This window comes from Bufo gargarizans, chromosome 8 (assembly GCF_014858855.1).
Source record: "Bufo gargarizans isolate SCDJY-AF-19 chromosome 8, ASM1485885v1, whole genome shotgun sequence".
In the NCBI taxonomy this organism is placed as follows: domain Eukaryota; kingdom Metazoa; phylum Chordata; class Amphibia; order Anura; family Bufonidae; genus Bufo; species Bufo gargarizans.
This window is the reverse complement of record NC_058087.1, coordinates 76572909-76588866: the sequence shown is the minus strand read 5'-3', so window position 1 is coordinate 76588866 and position 15958 is coordinate 76572909. Positions and strand designations below refer to the sequence as shown.

Sequence of the window (15958 nt, the reverse complement as noted above, 5' to 3'; positions counted from 1 at the left end):
GCAGCATGTTATAGAGCCGGAGGAGCTGAGCAGATTGGTATATAGTTTTGTGGGGGGAAAGTCAGTAAAACCAGTAATTTATTAATTTAACCTCTGCTCTTTTTATGCATCAAAGTAATGTGGGTTGTTGCACAGTGATTGACAGCCTTATGTCAATCTGCTCAGCTCCTCCTGCTCTATAACATGCTGATTGCATTGCATTTTCATAGTCACAAGTCCCCTGTGTGTGCCATTTCCAGGACCCATGCATTGCGCAGAGAGTTTGTCCCCACGGGGGCCATGTTAGGCTAGTAGTCCCACGCTAGTGCCGGTTGTTCTGGCAGGGAACAGCCGACAGGATCTCTCTGCATTCCAGCTTTGTCGAAAGTATGTAAGTCTCCGTCCAGCCCCATCAACTATAATGGGAACCAGTGGAGATCCAGCCACAACCTGGAAAATATATGAGAATCGGCCAGGAGAAAAATGCTGTACGCACAGCCAGCCGGATCTCAAGCGCTAGTGTGAAACTAGCTTTACGCAACTTATAGGAAAGTCCAAAGCAGACAGAAAGGAATTGACAAAGCAAAATAACCTCGTAAAGGGATTTCATGATTATTACCTTATCTAACTTAAGGGTAGACCATTAATGTATGATCGGGTAGATTCCCCCAAAGAAGCTCTACTGATCAGTCCAAGACAGGGTCAGGTGTTACCCAGCACGATGATGTCTGCATGTATGTGACTGGTACTGCAGCCTTGAATGTGCTGAGCTGCAGTACCATCATACTGGTATGGATATGCAGTGTCCCAGGGGGTCAGTAGTGTGTGCTGGGCTTTGTAGTGCAGATTGACCACTAACCTGGGATCCACTGTCGTCTTCAATTGGGGCAAATACTGGAACAGGCAGGTATTTAACAGTTCGTGACGCCAGTGTCAATTAAACGGTGACACGCCGTGTAAAGTATGGTGGAAGAATGAAGCAAGCACAGGATAGCCAACAAAAACTGGAACTTTTACTGAATATCAGTCAGGATAATACACGGACACTGGTAGTGCACAGTTCCATAAAAGACGGTTGGTTTTAGAAGAATACAGATGGTTCTTGACATTACAGAAAGGCCGGTCTTAGCGATGAATTATACAGAGTGTTAATTACAGGAGATGCAGTACAGGCGGCTTGCACACTATTCCTGTCTGGTCCCGCTATATGTGAATTTCTCCAAGGTCTAATGCCCTTTATCTGGCGTACCCTTGAAGCTGTCCTTATCTAGTACCTCCTCTGTTATCTTGAGTACCTCTCGCTTTATCTGATCGGCCTCTGTGGTAATCTGTGTCTTGGCTTGTGGCTCACTTATGCTGCTTCAGCTGAACGGATGGTGACTCAGGAGGGGAACCTTTTCCTTGGATCCGGAACCCGGTTACAGGGCCTTTACTACCCTCTCCTAGCCGGCAGGCTTCAGGCCTGCTATGCTCTCACAGGCCCATAGCCTTGCTTTCTCTCAGACACAGGATCATTTCTGACCTCTGCTTCCCACTGTCTGTCTCCTCCAACTGCTATTACTTCCTGACTGGGCCTTATATAACCTAGGGTTCCCTAGCTCCCTCTAGTGACTCAGAGCTGGAACTACACCCTAGCCGGCCTGCAAAATGCACGTTTCACAGTAACAGGAAAATACATAGCATGACATTATAAGATATTCTATACCAACTTCCCCATAAATACAGGGGGAACGACAGTACCCAAGTGACCCTTCAGTAGTGACGGGCATCTCGCTCCTGTACACTACATACCCCGCTGCTTTAAGCTGAGTACGACCTCGTACTCCATCAGGGCCCGTCCAACTGGAATCATGACCTGCAATAGAGGAAGACACATGCACGCATACAGATATGTCATTTACACTCTTATCAGACCCAATTGGAAATGGCGAAGTGCGGTGACAAGGGGCGTCGTTCTCTTTTTTCACAGGATAGTGAGTGGAACGGGGGCGCTGACCTGGCACAGCGGATGTTGAAAGAACCAGGATAGTCCATGACAATAAATAAGTCCATAATAAATTAACCTCTCAGAGGCTTGCACATAGGAAGTCCATCTCTGGGCACATATACTTGAATAAGAAAACCGGTTATTAAATATAGTCAGCAGCACATATATAAAATGACAATACAGGACTCTGACAATACCAGGGCCATGTTATCCTGGCAAGTCCTGCTTACCCTTTAAAATATTGCTGACATAAAAATGTCTTTTCAACCTGAAATGGGGGTAAAAGGGGTAAATTTGTGCAAAACTTCAAGGCACAACCGGGAATTCAGCAGCAAACCGGATGTCCCAAACAAAACAAAGGCAGCTGGAAGCATTGATACACAGTGGCACATCATTCAACTAGGAGGCCACCGGCCGTGGGTAACTGGCAGCGAGCTTCACCAGCTCTGCCAACTGGAGGGACAAACGGCCATTAAGGAGATGAACAAGAGGGCAAAAGTACTCACAGACGAGTATCATGTTCTTCCTCAGATGACGAGTCAACGTAGGGAACCTGCAGCAGTTGTTCTGGCAAGGACGGCCACATTTGAAACCCGTCTCCACTGACAATTTTTAGAGGGGGAGGTTTATCTTTCACGGCCTCCATTTCGGCCTCCGTTCTCGGGAATGGAAACCACTGCACTCCTCCAGCGCAGCCAAGGTCCGCCACCCAGTACACCCTCTTGCGCAGGGCCTCTAGTTCAGCTTTCGTGCAGGTCGTCAGGGGTACCGGAGGTTCAGTGACAGTGCTTGCTGGGGTTCCGGTGGCAGCTGCTGCTTGACGTCGGGCCTCTGCGCATTCTTCCGCCCGCTGGCAGCTGTCCAGCCGCTCTCTCTCCTCTTCTCTCACTGGGTGCAAGGACGACACTGGCTCCTCCCACACACTGGGCCGGTCAACCTCCATCTGAGGCCCGCCTCCCAGGCGTAACTCTTCGGGGACGTCAGCCGCATCATCACTTCTCCAGGTGGGTGGCGCTCCAGGACAATCTCCTCCTTCTTCTTGGAGGGTTTCGGCGCCAAATATTCGCGCCTCTGCACATCCTGATGGCGCAGTAAAAAGCCTCATGGCGTCGGCGGCCATTTTAGGTGTCCTGATGCTGCAATTCACTGACAGCAAGCAGGATGATGAAAAGTCCAGTAAAACACAGTCCACAAATGCGATTTTCTCTCTGGGGGTAGCGCAACACAGTATAGCGTCTTTGATTCCTCCCAGGCGCAATTGTAATCCACAGATTTCAGAAATAAAGGTTACAGTCTTTGTAATACGGTGGTGGAGTAATTAAAGCACACAGTTCACACTTCTCTGCACTGTAGAAGTATGCGTATCCTGTTCGTGACGTCAAAAAGAGCGATGCAGTGTCCCAGGGGGTCAGTAGTGTGTGCTGGGCTTTGTAGTGCAGATTGACCACTAACCTGGGATCCACTGTCGTCTTCAATTGGGGCAAATACTGGAACAGGCAGGTATTTAACAGTTCGTGACGCCAGTGTCAATTAAACGGTGACACGCCGTGTAAAGTATGGTGGAAGAATGAAGCAAGCACAGGATAGCCAACAAAAACTGGAACTTTTACTGAATATCAGTCAGGATAATACACGGACACTGGTAGTGCACAGTTCCATAAAAGACGGTTGGTTTTAGAAGAATACAGATGGTTCTTGACATTACAGAAAGGCCGGTCTTAGCGATGAATTATACAGAGTGTTAATTACAGGAGATGCAGTACAGGCGGCTTGCACACTATTCCTGTCTGGTCCCGCTATATGTGAATTTCTCCAAGGTCTAATGCCCTTTATCTGGCGTACCCTTGAAGCTGTCCTTATCTAGTACCTCCTCTGTTATCTTGAGTACCTCTCGCTTTATCTGATCGGCCTCTGTGGTAATCTGTGTCTTGGCTTGTGGCTCACTTATGCTGCTTCAGCTGAACGGATGGTGACTCAGGAGTAGAGTTGAGCGAACACCTGGATGTTCGGGTTCGAGAAGTTCGGCCGAACATCCCGGAAATGTTCGGGTTCGGGATCCGAACCCGATCCGAACTTCGTCCCGAACCCGAACCCCATTGAAGTCAATGGGGACCCGAACTTTTCGGCACTAAAAAGGCTGTAAAACAGCCCAGGAAAGAGCTAGAGGGCTGCAAAAGGCAGCAACATGTAGGTAAATCCCCTGCAAACAAATGTGGATAGGGAAATGAATTAAATTAAAAATTAAATAAATAAAAATTAACCAAAATCAATTGGAGAGAGGTTCCATAGCAGAGAATCTGGCTTCCCGTCACCCACCACTGGAACAGTCCATTCTCAGATATTTAGGCCCCGGCACCCAGGCAGAGGAGAGAGGTCCCGTAACAGAGAATCTGTCTTCATGTCAGCAGAGAATTAGTCTGCATGTCATAGCAGAGAATGAGGCTTCACGTCAGCCACCACTGCAACAGTCCATTGGCATATATTTAGGCCCAGCACACACACAGGCAGAGGAGAGAGGTCCCGTAACAGAGAATCTGTCTTCATGTCAGCAGAGAATTAGTCTGCATGTCATAGCAGAGAATGAGGCTTCACGTCAGCCACCACTGCAACAGTCCATTGGCATATATTTAGGCCCAGCACACACACAGGCAGAGGAGAGAGGTCCCGTAACAGAGAATCTGGCTTCATGTCAGCAGAGAATCAGTCTGCATGTCATAGCAGAGAATGAGGCTTCACGTCAGCCACCACTGCAACAGTCCATTGGCATATATTTAGGCCCAGCACACACACAGGCAGAGGAGAGAGGTCCCGTAACAGAGGATCTGGCTTCATGTCAGCAGAGAATCAGTCTGCATGTCATAGCAGAGAATCAGGCTTCACGTCAGCCACCACTGCAACAGTCCATTGTCATAAATTTAGGCCCAGCACCCAGGCAGAGGAGAGAGGTCCCGTAACAGACAATCTGGCTTCATGTCAGCAGAGAATTAGTCTGCATGTCATAGCAGAGAATGAGGCTTCACGTCAGCCACCACTGCAACAGTCCATTGGCATATATTTAGGCCTAGCACACAGGCAGAGGAGAGAGGTCCCGTAACAGACAATCTGGCTTCATGTCAGCAGAGAATCAGTCTGCATGTCATAGCAGAGAATGAGGCTTCACGTCACCCACCACTGCAACAGTCCATTGGCATATATTTAGGCCTAGCACACAGGCAGAGCAGAGAGGTCCCGTAACAGACAATCTGGCTTCATGACAGCAGAGAATCAGTCTGCATGTCATAGCAGAGAATGAGGCTTCACGTCACCCACCACTGCAACAGTCCATTGGCATATATTTAGGCCTAGCACACAGGCAGAGCAGAGAGGTCCCGTAACAGACAATCTGGCTTCATGACAGCAGAGAATCAGTCTGCATGTCATAGCAGAGAATGAGGCTTCACGTCACCCACCACTGCAACAGTCCATTGGCATATATTTAGGCCTAGCACACAGGCAGAGCAGAGAGGTCCCGTAACAGACGATCTGGCTTCATGTCAGCAGAGAATCAGTCTGCATGTCATAGCAGAGAATGAGGCTTCACGTCAGCCACCACTGCAACAGTCCATTGGCATATATTTAGGCCCAGCACCCAGGCAGAGGAGGGAGGTCCCGTAACAGAGAATCTGTCTTCATGTCAGCAGAGAATTAGTCTGCATGTCATAGCAGAGAATCAGGCTTCACGTCACCCACCACTGCAACAGTCCATTGGCATATATTTAGGCCCAGCACCCAGGCAGAGGAGGGAGGTCCCGTAACAGAGAATCTGTCTTCATGTCAGCAGAGAATTAGTCTGCATGTCATAGCAGAGAATGAGGCTTCACGTCAGCCACCACTGCAACAGTCCATTGGCATATATTTAGGCCCAGCACACACACAGGCAGAGGAGAGAGGTCCCGTAACAGAGAATCTGTCTTCATGTCAGCAGAGAATTAGTCTGCATGTCATAGCAGAGAATGAGGCTTCACGTCAGCCACCACTGCAACAGTCCATTGGCATATATTTAGGCCCAGCACACACACAGGCAGAGGAGAGAGGTCCCGTAACAGACAATCTGGCTTCATGTCAGCAGAGAATTAGTCTGCATGTCATAGCAGAGAATGAGGCTTCACGTCACCCACCACTGCAACAGTCCATTGGCATATATTTAGGCCCAGCACCCAGGCAGAGGAGGGAGGTCCCGTAACAGAGAATCTGTCTTCATGTCAGCAGAGAATTAGTCTGCATGTCATAGCAGAGAATGAGGCTTCACGTCACCCACCACTGCAACAGTCCATTGGCATATATTTAGGCCTAGCACACAGGCAGAGCAGAGAGGTCCCGTAACAGACAATCTGGCTTCATGACAGCAGAGAATCAGTCTGCATGTCATAGCAGAGAATGAGGCTTCACGTCACCCACCACTGCAACAGTCCATTGGCATATATTTAGGCCTAGCACATAGCCAGAGCAGAGAGGTCCCGTAACAGACGATCTGGCTTCATGTCAGCAGAGAATCAGTCTGCATGTCATAGCAGAGAATGAGGCTTCACGTCAGCCACCACTGCAACAGTCCATTGGCATATATTTAGGCCCAGCACCCAGGCAGAGGAGGGAGGTCCCGTAACAGAGAATCTGTCTTCATGTCAGCAGAGAATTAGTCTGCATGTCATAGCAGAGAATGAGGCTTCACGTCAGCCACCACTGCAACAGTCCATTGGCATATATTTAGGCCCAGCACACACACAGGCAGAGGAGAGAGGTCCCGTAACAGAGAATCTGTCTTCATGTCAGCAGAGAATTAGTCTGCATGTCATAGCAGAGAATCAGGCTTCACGTCACCCACCACTGCAACAGTCCATTGGCATATATTTAGGCCCAGCACCCAGGCAGAGGAGGGAGGTCCCGTAACAGAGAATCTGTCTTCATGTCAGCAGAGAATTAGTCTGCATGTCATAGCAGAGAATGAGGCTTCACGTCAGCCACCACTGCAACAGTCCATTGGCATATATTTAGGCCCAGCACACACACAGGCAGAGGAGAGAGGTCCCGTAACAGAGAATCTGTCTTCATGTCAGCAGAGAATTAGTCTGCATGTCATAGCAGAGAATGAGGCTTCACGTCAGCCACCACTGCAACAGTCCATTGGCATATATTTAGGCCCAGCACACACACAGGCAGAGGAGAGAGGTCCCGTAACAGACAATCTGGCTTCATGTCAGCAGAGAATTAGTCTGCATGTCATAGCAGAGAATGAGGCTTCACGTCACCCACCACTGCAACAGTCCATTGGCATATATTTAGGCCCAGCACCCAGGCAGAGGAGGGAGGTCCCGTAACAGAGAATCTGTCTTCATGTCAGCAGAGAATTAGTCTGCATGTCATAGCAGAGAATGAGGCTTCACGTCAGCCACCACTGCAACAGTCCATTGGCATATATTTAGGCCCAGCACACACACAGGCAGAGGAGAGAGGTCCCGTAACAGAGGATCTGGCTTCATGTCAGCAGAGAATCAGTCTGCATGTCATAGCAGAGAATCAGGCTTCACGTCAGCCACCACTGCAACAGTCCATTGGCATATATTTAGGCCTAGCACACAGGCAGAGGAGAGAGGTCCCGTAACAGACAATCTGGCTTCATGTCAGCAGAGAATCAGTCTGCATGTCATAGCAGAGAATGAGGCTTCACGTCAGCCACCACTGCAACAGTCCATTGTCATAAATTTAGGCCCAGCACCCAGGCAGAGGAGAGAGGTCCCGTAACAGACAATCTGGCTTCATGTCAGCAGAGAATTAGTCTGCATGTCATAGCAGAGAATCAGGCTTCATGTCAGCCACCACTGCAACAGTCCATTGGCATATATTTAGGCCTAGCACACAGGCAGAGGAGAGGTTCATTCAACTTTGGGTAGCATCGCAATATAATGGTAAAATGAAAATAAAAATAGGATTGAATGAGGAAGTGCCCTGGAGTCCAATAATATATGGTTATGGGGAGGTAGTTAATGTCTAATCTGGACAAGGGACGGACAGGCCCTGTGGGATCCATGCCTGGTTCATTTTTATGAACGTCAGCTTGTCCACATTGGCTGTAGACAGGCGGCTGCGTTTGTCTGTAATGACGCCCCCTGCCGTGCTGAATACACGTTCAGACAAAACGCTGGCTGCCGGGCAGGCCAGCACCTCCAAGGCATAAAAGGCTAGCTCTGGCCACGTGGACAATTTAGAGACCCAGAAGTTGAATGGGGCCGAACCATCAGTCAGTACGTGGAGGGGTGTGCACACGTACTGTTCCACCATGTTAGTGAAATGTTGCCTCCTGCTAACACGTTGCGTATCAGGTGGTGGTGCAGTTAGCTGTGGCGTGTTGACAAAAGTTTTCCACATCTCTGCCATGCTAACCCTGCCCTCAGAGGAGCTGGCCGTGACACAGCTGCCTTGGCGACCTCTTGCTCCTCCTCTGCCTTGGCCTTGGGCTTCCACTTGTTCCCCTGTGACATTTGGGAATGCTCTCAGTAGCGCGTCTACCAACGTGCGCTTGTACTCGCGCATCTTCCTATCACGCTCCAGTGCAGGAAGTAAGGTGGGCACATTGTCTTTGTAGCGTGGATCCAGCAGGGTGGCAACCCAGTAGTCCGCACAGGTTAAAATGTGGGCAACTCTGCTGTCGTTGCGCAGGCACTGCAGCATGTAGTCGCTCATGTGTGCCAGGCTGCCCAGGGATAAGGACAAGCTGTCCTCTGTGGGAGGCGTATCGTCATCGTCCTGCCTTTCCCCCCAGCCACGCACCAGTGATGGACCCGAGCTGCGTTGGGTGCCACCCCGCTGTGACCATGCTTCATCCTCATCCTCCTCCACCTCCTCCTCATCCTCGTCCTCCTCGTCCTCCAGTAGTGGGCCCTGGCTGGCCACATTTGTACCTGGCCTCTGCTGTTGCCAAAAACCTCCCTCTGAGTCACTTCGAAGAGACTGGCCTGAAAGTGCTAAAAATGACCCCTCTTCCTCCTCCTCCTCCTCCTCCTCCTGGGCCACCTCCTCTTCCATCATCGCCCTAAGTGTTTTCTCAAGGAGACATAGAAGTGGTATTGTAACGCTGATAACGGTGTCATCGCCACTGGCCATGTTGGTGGAGTACTCGAAACAGCGCAACAGGGCACACAGGTCTCGCATGGAGGCCCAGTCATTGGTGGTGAAGTGGTGCTGTTCTGTAGTGCGACTGACCCGTGCGTGCTGCAGCTGAAACTCCACTATGGCCTGCTGCTGCTCGCACAGTCTGTCCAGCATGTGCAAGGTGGAGTTCCACCTGGTGGGCACGTCGCATATGAGGCGGTGAGCGGGAAGGCCGAAGTTACGCTGTAGCGCAGACAGGCGAGCAGCAGCAGGATGTGAACGCCGGAAGCGCGAACAGACGGCCCGCACTTTATGCAGCAGCTCTGACATGTCGGGGTAGTTGTGAATGAACTTCTGCACCACCAAATTCAGCACATGCGCCAAGCAAGGGATGTGCGTCAAATTGGCTAGTCCCAGAGCTGCAACGAGATTTCGCCCATTATCACACACCACCAGGCCGGGCTTGAGGCTCACCGGCAGCAACCACTCGTCGGTCTGTTGTTCTATACCCCGCCACAACTCCTGTGCGGTGTGGGGCCTGTCCCCCAAACATATGAGTTTCAGAATGGCCTGCTGACGTTTACCCCGGGCTGTGCTGAAGTTGGTGGTGAAGGTGTGTGGCTGACTGGATGAGCAGGTGGAAGAAGAGGAGGAGGAAGCCGAGAAGGAGGAGGTGGCAACAGGAGGCAAAGAATGTTGCCCTGCGATCCTTGGCGGCGGAAGGACGTGCGCCAAACAGCTCTCCGCCTGGGGCCCAGCTGCCACTACATTTACCCAGTGTGCAGTTAGGGAGATATAGCGTCCCTGGCCGTGCTTACTGGTCCACGTATCTGTGGTTAGGTGGACCTTGCTACAGATGGCGTTGCGCAGTGCACACTTGATTTTATCGGATACTTGGTTGTGCAGGGAAGGCACGGCTCTCTTGGAGAAGTAGTGCCGGCTGGGAACAACATACTGTGGGACAGCAAGCGACATGAGCTGTTTGAAGCTGTCTGTGTCCACCAGCCTAAATGACAGCATTTCATAGGCCAGTAGTTTAGAAATGCTGGCATTCAGGGCCAGGGATCGAGGGTGGCTAGGTGGGAATTTACGCTTTCTATCAAATGTTTGTGAGATGGAGAGTGGTGAGATGGAGACATGGTTGAGACGCTTGGTGACGGAGGTGGTGGTGGTGGTGTTGGTGGTACATCCCCTGTTTGCTGGGCGGCAGGTGCCAACGTTCCTCCAGAGGCGGAGGAAGAGGCCGAGGCGGCAGCAGCAGAATAGGCCGAGGCGGCAGCAGCAGAAGAGGTAGCAGGGGGAGCCTGAGTGACTTCCTTGGTTTTAAGGTGTTTACTCCACTGCAGTTCATGCTTTGCATGCAGGTGCCTGGTCATGCAGGTTGTGCTCAGGTTCAGAACGTTAATGCCTCGCTTCAGGCTCTGATGGCACAGCGTGCAAACCACTCGGGTCTTGTCGTCAGCACATTGTTTGAAGAAGTGCCATGCCAGGGAACTCCTTGAAGCTGCCTTTGGGGTGCTCGGTCCCAGATGGCGGCGGTCAGTAGCAGGCGGAGTCTCTTGGCGGCGGGTGTTCTGCTTTTGCCCACTGCTCCCTCTTTTGCTACGCTGTTGGCTCGGTCTCACCACTGCCTCTTCCTCCGAACTGTGAAAGTCAGTGGCACGACCTTCATTCCATGTGGGGTCTAGGACCTCATCGTCCCCTGCATCGTCTTCCACCCAGTCTTGATCCCTGACCTCCTGTTCAGTCTGCACACTGCAGAAAGACGCAGCAGTTGGCACCTGTGTTTCGTCATCATCAGAGACATGCTGAGGTGGTATTCCCATGTCCTCATCATCAGGAAACATAAGTGGTTGTGCGTCAGTGCATTCTATGTCTTTCACCGCTGGGGAAGGGCTAGGTGGATGCCCTTGGGAAACCCTGCCAGCGGAGTCTTCAAACAGCATAAGAGACTGCTGCATAACTTGAGGCTGAGACAGTTTCCCTGGTATGCATGGGGGTGATGTGACAGACTGATGGGGTTGGTTTTCAGGCGCCATCTGTGCGCTTTCTGCAGAAGACTGGGTGGGAGATAATGTGAACGTGCTGGATCCACTGTCGGCCACCCAATTGACTAATGCCTGTACCTGCTCAGGCCTTACCATCCTTAGAACGGCATTGGGCCCCACCATATATCGCTGTAAATTCTGGCGGCTACTGGGACCTGAGGTAGTTGGTACACTAGGACGTGTGGATGTGGCAGAACGGCCACGTCCTCTCCCAGCACCAGAGGGTCCACTAACACCACCACGACCATGTCCACGTCCGCGTCCCTTACTAGATGTTTTTCTCATTGATATGGTTCACCACAACAACAAATATATTATTTGGCCCAATGTATTGTATTCAAATTCAGCGGGATATAAATTTGAGGCCTAGTATTTAGGCGCTGGGTGACCGGCATGGATTTAGTGACAGAATTAGACTTGGAAATGCACAGAAGCGTGTGTGTGAAGTTATTCTGAATGACCCTATGTGCACCTTCAATATGATCTACCCTTTTAGGGATAGATTTCAAATAGCTCTGATATAGCAGAAACGACTAAATTATGAAATTGCTAAATTGGGAATTGTATTTCAACCCAGAACAAAAAATGTGCTTTGACGGACACTAAATATCTTGCCCAGCAACAACAGTACAGCGGTAACGAGAGATTTAGCGGGATATAAATTTGAGGCCTAGTATTTAGGCGCTGGGTGACAGGTATGGGTTTAGTGACAGAATTAGATTTGGAAATGCACAGTAGCGGGTGTGTGAAGTTATTCTGAATGACCCTATGTGCACCTTGAATATTATATACCCTTTTAGGGATAGATTTCAAATAGCTCTGATATAGCAGAAACCACTAAATTATGAAATTGCTAAATTGGGAATTGTATTTCAACCCAGAACAAGAAATGTGCTTGAACGGACACTAAATAACTCGCCCAGCTACAGCACTAGGGACAGATTTAGCTGGATATAAATTTGAGGCCTAGTATTTAGGCGCTGGGTGACCGGTATGGATTTAGTGACAGAATTAGACTTGGAAATGCACAGAAGCGTGTGTGTGAAGTTATTCTGAATGACCCTATGTGCACCTTGAATATTATATACCCTTTTAGGGATAGATTTCAAATAGCTCTGATATAGCAGAAACCACTAAATTATGAAATTGCTAAATTGGGAATTGTATTTCAACCCAGAACAAGAAATGTGCTTGAACGGACACTAAATAACTCGCCCAGCTACAGCACTAAGGACAGATTTAGCGGGATATAAATTTGAGGCCTAGTATTTAGGCGCTGGGTGACAGGTATGGGTTTAGTGCCAGAATTAGACTTGGAAATACACAGTAGCGGGTGTGTGTGAAGTTATTCTGAATGACCCAATGTGCACCTTGAATATTATATACCCTTTTAGGGATAGATTTCAAATAGCTCTGATATAGCAGAAACCACTAAATTATGAAATTGCTAAATTGGGAATTGTATTTCAACCCAGAACAAGAAATGTGCTTGAACGGACACTAAATAACTCGCCCAGCTACAGCACTAAGGACAGATTTAGCGGGATATAAATTTGAGGCCTAGTATTTAGGCGCTGGGTGACAGGTATGGGTTTAGTGCCAGAATTAGACTTGGAAATACACAGTAGCGGGTGTGTGTGAAGTTATTCTGAATGACCCAATGTGCACCTTGAATATTATATACCCTTTTAGGGATAGATTTCAAATAGCTCTGATATAGCAGAAACCACTAAATTATGAAATTGCTAAATTGGGAATTGTATTTCAACCCAGAACAAGAAATGTGCTTGAACGGACACTAAATAACTCGCCCAGCTACAGCACTAAGGACAGATTTAGCGGGATATAAATTTGAGGCCTAGTATTTAGGCGCTGGGTGACAGGTATGGGTTTAGTGCCAGAATTAGACTTGGAAATACACAGTAGCGGGTGTGTGTGAAGTTATTCTGAATGACCCAATGTGCACCTTGAATATTATATACCCTTTTAGGGATAGATTTCAAATAGCTCTGATATAGCAGAAACCACTAAATTATGAAATTGCTAAATTGGGAATTGTATTTCAACCCAGAACAAGAAATGTGCTTGAACGGACACTAAATAACTCGCCCAGCTACAGCACTAGGGACAGATTTAGCTGGATATAAATTTGAGGCCTAGTATTTAGGCGCTGGGTGACCGGTATGGATTTAGTGACAGAATTAGACTGGGATATGGCCAAAAAATAAACAGACTATTGCTGGTTAAATGCACTTGGTGTGACAGCTTCACCCTGATGTAGGCTTTAGCCAAAAAACAACCACACCATTGAGGGTTAAATGCACTTGGTCGCAGCTTGTGCTGGCGCACCACAAGACACAAAATGGCCGCCGATCACCCCAGAAAAATGTGACTGACAAACGGTCTGGGCAGCCTAAAAACAGTGAGCAATTGAGGATCAGCAGCTCAATGATCCACAGCTGCAGATCGATCAGTTAATCAAGTCCTTTGGAGGAGTTAATCTGCCTAATCTCGCCCTACTGTCGCAGCCGCAACCTCTCCCTACGCTAATCAGAGCAGAGTGACGGGCGGCGCTATGTGACTCCAGCTTAAATAGAGGCTGGGTCACATGGTGCTCTGGCCAATCACAGCCATGCCAATAGTAGGCATGGCTGTGATGGCCTCTTGGGGCAAGTAGTATGACGCTTGTTGATTGGCTGCTTTGCAGCCTTTCAAAAAGCGCCAAGAAAGCGTCACAAAAGCGCGAAGAAAGCGACGAACACCGAACCCGAACCCGGACTTTTACGAAAATGTCCGGGTTCGGGTCCGTGTCACGGACACCCCAAAATTCGGTACGAACCCGAACTATACAGTTCGAGTTCGCTCATCCCTACTCAGGAGGGGAACCTTTTCCTTGGATCCGGAACCCGGTTACAGGGCCTTTACTACCCTCTCCTAGCCGGCAGGCTTCAGGCCTGCTATGCTCTCACAGGCCCATAGCCTTGCTTTCTCTCAGACACAGGATCATTTCTGACCTCTGCTTCCCACTGTCTGTCTCCTCCAACTGCTATTACTTCCTGACTGGGCCTTATATAACCTAGGGTTCCCTAGCTCCCTCTAGTGACTCAGAGCTGGAACTACACCCTAGCCGGCCTGCAAAATGCACGTTTCACAGTAACAGGAAAATACATAGCATGACATTATAAGATATTCTATACCAACTTCCCCATAAATACAGGGGGAACGACAGTACCCAAGTGACCCTTCAGTAGTGACGGGCATCTCGCTCCTGTACACTACAGATATTATGCCATCAATGTAATAATCCTGGAAAATCCCTTTAACTTGTATCACAACATAGAAATCTGATGAAATAGCTTCAAGTACTATTGACAGTATCTCAAGCCAGAATCTCATCATTCATTTTTTCCCTGTATGATACATAGCCTGTTTCTATAATGTATATGTAGAGTTCATTTGTGAGCTAAACATGTCATTTTAATGTAGGTGGGGTGTATGGATGATGGAAGAATCATAGCACTGGATGTCGCCTACTACTGCAATGCTGGTCACAGGCCGGATGAATCTTTCAAGGTATCGGAAATCGAGCCTGCAATGCACTGAAAATATCCTAAAATGATTTATGGTATAAAAAACCATGTGTTATGCAACAGAATATACAAATTGAAAGGGGTTTTCTCCCAAACATCACAAACCCTACTCAAGGGATAAGTTCCCCTTTTTTATTTCTGTCTGCAAATTGCAGAAGTTTCTGGGGGTCCATATGGCATCTGGGTGCAGCCATTTCTTTCCTGGAGACTTGGACAGAAAATGGACAAGAATCTATTAACAAACAGAAGTGTGGACTGCGCTATTTACTGCGATGGGCCGTTGTGCTACATGGGTGCAGTCCGGATAGCACATGGACGGAAACACCTGAATCAGTGTTTGTTACTGTTTGTGCCGGTTTTCACAATATATCTTCACAGGGGTTGGGGTTCCAAATCTCTTGCTTTGCAGTGGTGCCCAACCATTTATCGTCTGAGGGCCGCACTCAGGAGGAGGGTGGACAGGGTCACTAGTGGGGTGACAGGAGGAGGGTGGACAAGGTCACAAGTGGGGTGACAGGAGGAGGGTGGACAGGGTCACTAGTCAGGTGACAGGAGGAGGGGAAAGCGGAGTCTCTAGTGGGATGACAGGAGGATGGTGGAGCAGGGTCACTAGTGGGGTGATAGGAGGGGGAGCAGGGTCACTAGTGGGGTGACAGGAGAATGGTGGAGAAGGGTCACTAGTGAGGTGACAGGAGGAGGGTGGACAGGGTCACTAGTGGGGTGACAGGAGGCGGGGGAAGCAGGGTCACTAGTGGGGTGACAGGAGGGAGGGGCAGGGCCACTAGTGGGGTGACAGAAGGAGGGGGAAGCAGGGTCACTAGTGGGGTGACAGGAGGAGGGTGGAGAAGGGTCACTAGTGGTGTGACAGGAGGAGGGGGGAGCAGGGTCACTAGTGGGGTGACAGGAGGCGGAGGAGCAGGGTCACTAGTGGGGTGATAGGAGGGGGAGCAGGGTCACTAGTGGGGTGACAGGAGGAGGGTGGAGAAGGGTCACTAGTGGGGTGACAGGAGGAGAGGGAGCAGGGTCACTAGTGGGGTGACAGGAGGAGGGTGGAGCAGGGTCACTAGTGGGGTGACAGGAGGCAGAGGAGCAGGGTCACTAGTGGGGTGATAGGAGGGGGAGCAGGGTCACTAGTGGGGTGATAGGAGGGGGAACAGGGTCACTAGTGAGGTGATAGGAGGGGGAGCAGGGTCACTAGTGGGGTGATAGGAGGGGGAGCAGGGTCACTA

General features: G+C 49.6%; 1 protein-coding gene across 1 annotated transcript in view; it reads left to right on the top strand.

The window, feature by feature from the left end:
• LOC122945807 (aldehyde oxidase 2-like) overlaps positions 1-15958 on the top strand; it is a 166680-nt gene that overhangs the window by 86239 nt on the left and 64483 nt on the right. The window contains exon 17 of the mRNA XM_044305024.1: positions 14626-14712. Coding sequence (XP_044160959.1) covers positions 14626-14712 — 87 coding nt within the window. The remainder of the gene's footprint in view (positions 1-14625; positions 14713-15958) is intronic.